Below are 11,557 nucleotides of genomic sequence, written 5' to 3'. Positions count from 1 at the left end.
AAGTTGTATGGTTTAATTTTTTTTTTTAATAATAAAATTTATTTTACAGCAAATTAAACAGTCCAATTAGATTTGATATAAGCATTAAAAAAATTTAAAATTTTAATTTAATACAAATCAAACTTTCTAATTTTAAACCTGTTAAATCTCACTGCGTTTGTTTTTTACATTAAATCAGATAGTTTAATTTTCACTCACAAACTTTTTCATACTTGGATATAGTACTTGAGTAGTCGATAATAGTAAAAAAACACCAATTTTAACCTAATATAAAAAATAATTTCAGTCAAATCAATGCAATGAAATTATGCAATGTAACCTCATCGGTTAAGTATGTAGTATCAAGCCAAAAGATAGAGTGGTCAACATCTATATTATTTGGCTAATTTTCTCGTATCTATTACTTGGTGTTAAATTTTATCTAATTTAATTTGTATAAAAAAATTTAAATATTTAACATTTTTTTTATAATTAGATACAAACCTTTAGATACGGCAACAAATACTATATTATCAAAAGTAATATTAATACACTAAAATCAATTATTAGTATATTTATTTATAAATATATGTATAATTTAATTTATTTTTCATATATATTTTATATTGACTTTAGTAGCTGATTTTAGTGTACACGTAATATAGTATTATTTTATTTATTCTTGGCGTGTATCTCATCAAGTAAAAGTGGAAGCTAGGAAGCATGAGATCCCCAGATTCAATGGAGTGTTCGCTGCTCTCTCTCTCTCTCTATATATATTATATAAAGAGAAAGTAAATCATGATGAGCATAGCGTGTTTGGAAATATGGCCGCAGAAGTAGGAGAGAGTAGTACTGGTGGTGCAAAACCTGCAGTAAGAGAAAGCCGGCGTGAAAAACTAACAAAATATAGAGCTGGGAAGCTAGCTGAGCGGACATTGGAAGGCAAATGGAACAGCGTTGTTGAGATGTACATGAAATACCCGGGAGCTCAGACGCAAAAGATCACCGAGGACAACGACAACACTGCCTTGCACGTCGCCGTCGACTTGAAGATAGAACTAGTAGTGAAGTTGCTGGTGGAAGCAATCATCGAATTCGAGGAAGCAGGGGATGAAGAAGCCCTAAAAGTGCAGAATAAAAACGGGGACACCCCGTTACATCTTGCAGCGTCAAGGGGTTTCACAAAGATATGCATGTACATCATAGGGGAGAGTGAGGAAAGGATTCATTTGTTGAGATTGGAGAACAAGAAAGGTGAGACACCTTTCTTTCTAGCTGCACTCAACTGGAACGCACATACCTTTGCCTACCTCTCCTCCGTCGCCGATAAACTCCTCTGCAACAGTATCAAATTTGCTGATGATATTCGATGTCTCGTTACACGTGGCACCGGCGAAGACATAAACAAAAGAGAGAGCATCCTTCACTGTGCCATCAACAGAGAATATTTCGGTATACTAACCTTCCATCCATTATTCCATATTTATCCTTCTTTTTTTTTTTAAATGATAGTTAAGATTCGTCAAATAATTTAACAGATTTAATTAAATTATTATCTAAAAACTTTTAATTATTAACTTTATATGAATAAACCTGTTTGATCTTAATTTTGACCCTATTTTATATGTTGCAATAGATTTGGCATTCATAATAGCCCGTAACTACACTTTCCTTACTATGCATGCCCATAATGGAATCACCCCGCTCCACGTTCTTGCCAAAAGACCCTCAGCTTTCAAAAGTACAACAAAACTTTCATTCCTCAAGCAAATGCTCTACCACAGTAAGTTGTTACTCACATCATATATACGTGTAACTTATTATTATTATTATTATTATTATTATTATTATTATTATTATTATTATTATAACACTTTTCCTCTTTGCAAAGTTATACCAGTACGAAAACTAGATGCTGACAAGGAAATGGAAAAATACAAGGAAGAGATTCAATGGCTTCAATCATCCAATGGCTCAAAGAAAATAGGTACGATTCGGTTCAAGATTTGTATTCGAGGGCCATATTGTCATACAAAATTGGTTACAACTTAAAAGAAAGTAAACCAAATAGGTATTGCATTCAAATAAGGAAAAGTTTAGGGGCTAGCAGTTTTGTTGAATTTTGGCCAGCACGTAACCAGCAGAGAAATGTGAATGATTGGATGAAATCTCACATTAATCACATATCATTAGATCATTTTTGGTGGCTATTTGATGGCTACCAATCACAAAAATTGCTGCCCCTAGCATTGCTCTTCAAATAATACTAGAAGGATAATAATTTAAAATGATTTTATTTAATGTAATATTTATAATTTTATATATATAATATTTAACATATATTATGTATTTATTTTAACAATAAATGTAAATAAAAACTAAAAGCTACAGTATTGAATTCTATATACAAGGAGTCCTTAAATCTACAATATTGAATCGAAACAGTTATTTTGCTAATACAATTATTAAATAGAGAAGTAACTGTTTTAGTAATTTATAATTATCATATATGGTAAAATCATCTATATATATTTTATAGAAAATAGGAATTAATTTTTTCAATAATAAAATTAAAAAACTTTATATTAATAAAAAAGAGTTGTTAGAGTACGATGTCGAAAGAATCCCTGAGATGCTTGCTAGGCAAAGATAAATAAAAAAGCGAAAAAAACAACAATGCTAGAAATATAATTATGTATCTTTTTTTAATAGATTAAATTTTTGATAGAAATGATATCAGGATTTAATATTAAAACTTCTATGAAGATAAATTAAACTTTTTTATTATTTGTTATATTTTAATTATATTTAATAACTAATTTTTATACTTTTGTTATTTATATCTTATTTTTAATATTTTTTTTATTCTATTTTCAAAACCAAATGCCCTAATCTACATGTATGTATCGATCTATCAATTTTGAGCAAACATGCGGACAATGATTATTTTAAAACCAAACGCAGTCTATATGTATTTGGCTTAGTTAATTATTTATCAGCCATAAATAACTAAAAAAATAAATAAAAAATAAAAATGCACATTATTCATTCTAAAGTTATCATTTATTAACCGATTTAATAGTCAAATTTATTTCTTAAAAATTACTTATTTTTTAAATTAGTACTCAAATAATTTTTTAGCCATATTAGTCTTTGAAAGATAAAATATAAGTCAAATTAATCTTTTCGCTATTTAAATGATGACATGTCATATTGAGTGTTACGTAGCACGATGATATAGTAGATTAATGCCACATGCTATAAAATGATTGGTTGACGTGTCAGATCAGTGACACATAGTATGTCACGTATCATTTGACATGTAATAAATTTATTTATAATCAAAATAGTCCCTGACAGTATACATATAAATATTTTTCATCCCTAAAATTTAAAAATTAATCAAATTAGTCTTTATATAAATTTCTCTTATTTTTTCATAATATTAAATTTTAAATATTTTTTATATTACTGATTTTAATATTATTTTTCAAATCCTAATAAACAAAATTTTTTTTACATAAAATAATAAAAATAATTAAATTATTATAAAGTTATTTTTTTATTTGTATTTTAAAATTTTATATTTTTAAATTGTAATTTTTTTTAGTGAAATTTTTTTATTTAACGAGTTTATCTTATTATTATTGATTATACAATAAAAAATTTAATATTTGAGTCTCACTAAATGATATAGTGGTTACATTAAAATTTAAATCTTTTAAATTTTTTAAAATTATAATTTTATTATTTTTTTAATTTATATGATAAAATTAAATAATTGAAAAATCGATTTTATAGAATCACTTGTTGAATCTTAATATTTTAATATATTTTTTTTAAATAACTACTATATTTATTTAGTGACATCCAAAAGATTAAAACTTTTAGTATATAATTAATAATAGTTTGATAAAATTATTTATATAAAAATTTTTCACTAGAAAAAACTAGAATTTGAAAATAAAAAATCTAAAAATACAAAAATAACTTTGTAATAATTTGATTATTTTTATTATTTATTTAAAAAAATTATTTATTAAGGGATAAAAATAATATTAAAATGAGTAGGATTAAGAAATATTAAAAATTTAATATTATAAAATATAAAAAAATTTATATAAGGACTAATTTGATTATTTTTTAAATTTTAGGGATTAAAATTATTTACGTATATATTTTTAGGGACTAACTAGTGTTTTGCCCGTAATAATATTACAGGAATATAAATCTTTTAAAACTACGTTGGTTTTGTCTTAACATTATAGATTATGACAGAAAAGATTTATAGAATTAAACTACTTTTAAAAAAAGGTCGTAGGAGACAAAAGTCCTGTTAGCTAAAAAGTCCAGAGTTTTCATAAATAAAAAAATTAATTAATAAATTTTTTAGTTATTATTTTCGTCTGAAAGAGTTTAATTTTTTACTAATAATTAAATTTAATATTCATTATTTAAAATTTGAAAGAATTTAATGTGTATACTTTTATATTTGATTAGGTATTAAGTCTGTTGCACAAATAAAAAAAAAATTAAATTTTATGCTTATTATTTAAAGATAATATTTTATTTATATATATATATATAATTAGATATTAGTATTAAAAAATTATATTGATAGTTATAAAATTAATTCAAAATCAATTTTTTTGAAACAATTGAATTTTGATTCTAATTATTAATCACAATATTAATATTCTCTCCAAATTATATGTCTGAAAGAAGAGAAGTAAAAATATATATTAAAAAGATAACAGGTGAAAATTTAAAACTAAATAAAAATTTAAAAAATGTGTATAATAATAATATATTTTTTATGGATTTTTTTATTTATATAAATTAAATAATTATATTATTTACCGATTTTTATTATTTCCAGGGTTTTTGCCACCAAATTATGATACCATTTTTCATTTTATGAAATCGGTATACGTGCTTTCTCCCATCAGGCGTTTGGTGGAGGGTATGTGTTCCAATCACCATGCTACTTTAATCTCTACTTAGTTTTTACATACATATATTATATGGTTATTTAATTACAATAACATTTGCTCCGTCCCTGCTACATAATATAATGCATCTTGTACGTACTTGTTAATTAATTAAGCGTTCAAGGAGGTAAGAGAAACAAAGCAGAAGCACATATGGAGTTTTCAACTCTTGGATAAACTCATGGAAAACCCTTTCCATGCATTCACCGGAGGAATGGCGGCTTATAATGGTGGTAGTCGTCCTACAGATTCTTTTTGGGACTATTATTTTGACCCTGATGACGAGGCCCTGGGGCTTCTGATACGTGGTATATGCTTATAGTTGCTTACATATAATTATGTTTGATATTAGAGATAATTATTCATGTCATTCTTTTTAGTAATATAAGTTTTTGAGAAAAATAATAACATAGTAACAGTATAACATAACTAGAAAATATTATTATTTGGATCAATATTTTTTATGTATATAAAATATATAATTTACATCTATATTAATATATTTATTAAAATTTGTACAAAAATCAATGCAACTTTATATTTATATTTATTAGAATTTGCACATATAAATTACTAAAATTTATTTGTCAAAGATAATTTGATATTTGTACTGACCAATTGCTGATGACCAAAATTGATAAAATTTACTGATTCTTAACACTTATAATTTAATATAGTATCACAACTTTTATGACTAAAAGATTTAAAATTTAAATCTCGTTAAACTAAAAAAAGATATCCGACAAATAAAATAAAAAATTCTTAATTAAAAAAAAAAAAAAAACAGCAATAACAACCTATAACAATGGTATTATTAAAAAAATACAATAAATCAAAGTAACATTTTATTTCTTGTTTTCTCACTTATTTTAGTATCCAAATGGAGTAAAAAAAATTAAAAGATGAATCTAATTCAAAATAATACTACATGACTAATAAAATTTATTATTTTTAAACAATATATCATACTTGACTAATATTCTAAATATTAAGTATTAAATTTTATATTCTAAATTCTAATAATATAAGACTCAATAATATTAGCTACACCCTAAATCATTAAGTAAAATTAGGCACTAGCATAGAATATATATTAAAATATAAGATATACATTAAAAGTAAATTAAACTACACATATATTTATATAAAAATACATAATATCAAATTTTAATAGTTGATTTTTATCGTATAAATAATATTTTTGTATAAAACTAAAATGGTGACTAAATATTAGCTAATATTAATAAAAGTTATTGCCTATCAACATTTTCTTTTAATATATATAATTCTTAAAATTAAAAGAGAATATGCGTATTTAATTTGCGCATAAAAAACAAGATATCATTATTTCTAATCTAATATGTTAATTCCTTTTCAAGGGCATATTCCTAGTTCTATATATTTTATCATTCAAATTCCGTTGATTTTAGTCATGAAAAAGTATATTTGATTAGGTGAATATTTCTATACAGATTTTTTACGGTATAGATTATACAAGTATTTTAAAAATTATATGAGTGAAAATAAAAATAAATTGTTGCCAATAACAAAAGGTAAATTTATAAAAGTAAAAATTACCAAGTACAGTATCCAGTGGTTTACGTTTATAAATTTTTATTTTTATAAATTTACTTTTTGAATTATTTATTTTAATTTTTAATGAATAATATTAGAGTTAATCTTTTCAGTTAATATTAACTAATTTCTTTAAATTTATTTTGTAAATTATAAATTTTTAATCCTAAATCATACATTATAAATCTTAAATTCTAATTCTCCCAAAAAATAATTTTTTTATAATTAAAAATAAGAATTGAATAATATTAATTAACTAAAAATTAATTTTTTATGTTTTCTCTTAAAAAAAATTAAATTAAAAAAATCTGTACAATCCATACGTAAAAACCTGTGTACAGAAGTATTGGTTTTTATGTCTTTTCCCATCCCTAGTTATTTAGCCCTAAATAATGATCAATGGCTATTTTCTTTCTATATGAGAACAACTAGAGAACCAAAAATATATCAGCCAAAAATCAGCCAAAATGTGTTTGGGTTCCATGAAAAACTGGATTTTGGTTTGTGCTCCGTGATCTCAGGAGCGGTTTTCAAACATATTATTCAAAAAGTAATTTTAATTAAATGGTTTTGTTTATTTTTTGGCTGGTCACATTTTGGTTCCATATATTTTTACTTCTGAGAACATATCAAAGGAATAGTTAATTGTCACATGTTTGAAGTAAGTTAGAAAACCATGGAATTGAATTTGTTACATGCAATAACTAGTGGATGGATTTATTATTTAACTCTTATTTTGCAAGAACCATATTCTCCAAGTCAAATGGTTTTGCAAATAAAAGAAGGGGCTTCTTCAATTTATGATGATAACAACGATACAGAAGGTAGTGCAAGTGATGATAACAAAGAGACACCATATTTATTAGCAGCGAAGCATGGTATCATTGAAATGGTGACCGAGATTCAACAAAGAATACCTAGTGTTATCCATATCACCAACGCAGAGAATCAAAATGTGTTGCTTGTGGCAGTGAAAAATAGGCAACCGCAAGTTGTTCTGGAACTGAAAAAGCAATTACCAAAAGAAGTCTGGGAACACTTAGTTATTGGAGTGGATGATGATGAAAACACATTGCTGCACTTGGCAGCTCAGGGTTTAGAAGAAGCCAAGTCTTGGAAAGTAGCTAGCCATGCCATGCAACTGATGTGGGATATCAAGTGGTATCAGGTATGTAGAAATTACTTCAATTTTCTTCCTCAAACAATCTAATATTTTACGAATTTTTTCATCAATATATAAAAAATAAAACTTTTAGTAAAAAATATGATATTCTAAATTAAGTTACAAAAATTTGATATTTAAAAAATTTTGGTAAATGAAACGTGCCGGTTGTCAAGCCCGTTTTTTTTTGTTTTTTAGGTAGATATATAATGATATTTGTGAACAATGTGAATAATGGTATCTAAAATTGATCCAATAAAATAAAAAAATACTCCACTCTCAAATTATTCTCTAAACACTAACATTAGGATAACTATCTGCACATTTAGTAAATTGAACATCTACCTATTGTTAACTGTACATGAGTAAACCGAATAAAAAAAATAACCATTCAACAATTAAGAATCAACATAACCATTTGCATATCTATTGAATTGAACATCTGACATATGTTACTAGTAACTACTTAATCAAACCAGCTGCATAAGTATTAGACTAACCAACATCTGACTTATTATTCATTGGTATCCATTGGTGACTACGTGTGAACGAGAGGAATTGTCGCTTATGAATGACGATGGGACATCACAAAGCGGTTCATCCAAGTTGGACTTCATTTACATGCATGTGACGGTTATGCACGTATAAAAATGTAGCAACGTATGGTGTTGGACGTCGACACTACCGTGGTGAGGCTTCGATGGGATCTACATGGCCGGCGACGGATGGGCAGCGGGAAGGAGAATACACGGGGCTGCTGCGGCGCGATCTCACATCGCAACGGAGCGCAAACAGGATGAGGAGAGGTTGAACGACGTCGGCGGGAGGTTGGGCGGTGTCGGACCGGACAACGAAAAAGTGCAGCAACGCCGGAGTAACTCTACGAACCAGAAATTACAAATAGAAAATAGAAAGTTAACGTGGTATTGAGAATAATCGTCTCGATTGTGATTTGGTTTAATTATAAATTCTTATTTTTTAAAATTTAAAATCTAAAATTAAAAATAATTAATTAATAATTTGATTTATGATTTTAATTTTAATTTTTTTATTCTATTTTTTATATTATTTAATATTTTGATTGCCTTTCTATCCTTTTCCTTTTCCAAATTATAATGAATGAATGCTATACTATATACATATGCTGTCGTTTTTTATACAAAAGTGTAAGTCCATTATATTAAGGGTGATGCTATATGTATATTAAAATTAGTAACTAAAATTAGTCATTAATATAAAATACATATTAAAATATAAATACACATTAAAAATAAATTAAATTATATATGTATTTATATGTATTTATATATAAATACATTAGTGGCTGATTTTAGTTACTAATTTTAGAGTACAAATAACATTTCTCTTATAATTAAATACTTACATGCACCGTGTAGCTTTTTTTAGTTCTTGTTCATTGTTTTTTACAAATTATTATTATTATTATTATTATTATTATTATTATTATTATTATTATTATTATTATTATTACTTTTTAATGCCAAAACTAATTTCTTTTTTGAATAATTACTTTTCTATGCTATAATACATCATTACAATACATAAATTAAAATTAAAATTATTACTCAGCTGGCGTACATACATTAATTAAAATTATTCAAAAATTGATATCAGTGTATTAATTAAAATTTAAATTGTTTAAAAATAAATATGTAACAACATCAGAATATTAATTAAGATTAAAACCGTTAAAAAGTTGATTGTAAGTAACATCTTTTTTTGTTATTGATAGGCAACAAAAGAAAAAAGAAAAAGAAAAAATAAGTTACAACTAAACTTTAATATAGTTAGTATTTAATTAATAATCTTTTTACAAATGGAACACCTTATGTGTAACGTTCTTTGCATTTTTAATAAATTAAACACTATATCCAATGTGCGGCTTTCTTTGACTAAATTCTTAAAATTGGAAAACTACATGTTTTATGTTGTGTTTTTTGTATTTGACTATATATGGCACAAATCTCAAACATCACAGTATTATAAAATTGATTATAAACAATTTTTTTTCCCTTTATATATGTGAATTAGTCAAATTTTCATAACCAATGCATATTATGAACAAAAATAAATAGTTCTTTCATATCAGAAAGTCATAAATTTATCTTTTTCTAATTTTTTTTATTAATTAGTGAAGTTTATAAAGCCTACATATTAAATTCTCAAAAAATAAACTAATATACTACTTAAAAATTAGATCATTGTATTGAATAAAAGAGAAAGTATAGAGAGCCAATGACTCAAGTGTACAATGAAGGTTTAGAAAGTATTAGAGATATGATTATTAGTGTTACATTATCCTATCAGGTTATGCTTTTGGGATGAGTAATTTCAGGACATGGTATTCGGATGCTTATTCTTGATAGTCTTACTTTTTGTTTTAATTATTATTGATTATGTTGATTATATTGTTGGTTGTTGCAGTACATAAAAGAAATTGTGCCAAGACATTTCCACAACAGAAGCAACAACGAAAGCAAAACGGCTGTAGATATATTCAATACGACACACGAGGGGCTCATCAAAAACGCTAGCGAGTGGCTGAAAGAAACATCGGAATCTTGCTCCGTGGTGGCGGTGCTTGTGGCCGGTGTTTCCTTTGCCACAGCTGGTAATGTCCCCGGAGGCTACGATAATGGCGGCGAGGCAACACTAGGGGGACAACCTGCATTCGAGGTATTCGCCATGGCTTCTCTGGTTGGACTGTGTTTCTCCGTCACTGGACTCATCATGTTCCTTTCCATCCTCACTTCAAGACAGGTTGCCATTGGTTTTCGAAGTATCTTGCCCAAGAAACTCCTTATAGGGCTGAGTTCTTTGTTTCTTTCTATCATAACCATGTTCGTATCTTTTTGCTCTGCTCATTTCTTTCTTGTTAACCACAATAAGTACAAATCAATCATATTCCCTTTATACGCCGCCACTTCCATACCCGTCGCTTTCTATGCCTTTGAGCAGTTTCCACTCTACTTTCATCTTCTCAGTGTTATTTTTGCTACAGTTCCAACCACAATTAAGGCAGGTGAACTTCTCTGAAACAAATCCAGCTCCAAATTTTAATATAGGTCGTCATAAAACCACTTTTCAAACTGATCCTAATTTGATTAGAGTTCAACACTTTGTTTTTCTATTTTTCTTTTTCCTTGTGTGTGTCAATTTGTTATGCCCCTCTGGTATTGCTTGTGCTAAATAATTTTTATTTAAGCATAGAAGGATAAATAGATAGATCAATGTATGCAAAGAATAATAGCAATAATAATAAATTAATCATTCATTCTTTGCGCTCACGTATTCTCAATCTTTCTCTGTTTTCTCTACTCTCTATACTCTATTCTTCTCTTGCTTGCACACTAAAGATTTCAGTGGTTCATCTCTCTTCAGCATTATTTATCTCAAACCAAATATATTATTGATTTACTCTCCGAATTAAGCATGGCTTATGCCAGCCCCATGCCAACACTAATGATCAATTCACTGCAACTATTATCTACAGAATCTGGAAAATTTAAAGACCCTAAACGGTTTAGGACAGTTGTAGGATAACTGCAATATTTGACAATCACTAGACCTGATCTCTCTTTTGCAAAGGCTAAAATAAGTCAGTTTATGCCCTCTCCTTTAAAGGAAACATCGGAAGCATGCTCTGTGATGGCGGCACTTATTGCGGGTGTGTCTCCTTCGTCACAACCAGCCAAGTCCCTGGTGGCCATTTCTTCATCTTCAGTCGCAAGTATGAGAGTTTCCTCCTCTCCTTTTATAAAGCTACTTCCGTACCTTTGACTCTCTATGCCTTGGCACAGTTTCCGCTATACTTTGATCTTCTAAT

General features: G+C 26.9%; 1 protein-coding gene across 1 annotated transcript; it reads left to right on the top strand.

Moving 5' to 3' along the window:
- Positions 1-786: 786 nt before the first annotated feature.
- LOC112767230 (uncharacterized) lies at positions 787-11,022 on the top strand. Its single transcript, XM_025813117.3, has 7 exons — positions 787-1,434; positions 1,619-1,765; positions 1,874-1,969; positions 4,862-4,945; positions 5,090-5,281; positions 7,292-7,716; positions 10,156-11,022. The coding sequence occupies exons 1-7, from the start codon at positions 807-809 to the stop codon at positions 10,765-10,767; spliced, it is 2,184 nt and encodes a 727-aa protein (XP_025668902.1). The 5' UTR covers positions 787-806; the 3' UTR covers positions 10,768-11,022.
- The last annotated feature ends 535 nt before the right edge of the window (positions 11,023-11,557 follow it).

This window comes from Arachis hypogaea, chromosome 17, assembly GCF_003086295.3.
Source record: "Arachis hypogaea cultivar Tifrunner chromosome 17, arahy.Tifrunner.gnm2.J5K5, whole genome shotgun sequence".
Classification (NCBI taxonomy): Eukaryota; Viridiplantae; Streptophyta; class Magnoliopsida; order Fabales; family Fabaceae; genus Arachis; species Arachis hypogaea.
This window is presented reverse-complemented; position numbering and strand designations above follow the sequence as displayed.

Coding starts and splice junctions, on each gene's coding strand:
- LOC112767230 (XM_025813117.3), top strand. CDS start 807: ATGGCCGCAGAAGTAGGAGAGAGTAGTACTGGTGGTGCAAAACCTGCA. Junction 1,970..4,861: donor CAATGGCTCAAAGAAAATAG/GTACGATTCGGT, acceptor TATTATTTCCAG/GGTTTTTGCCACCAAATTAT. Junction 7,717..10,155: donor GGGATATCAAGTGGTATCAG/GTATGTAGAAAT, acceptor TGGTTGTTGCAG/TACATAAAAGAAATTGTGCC.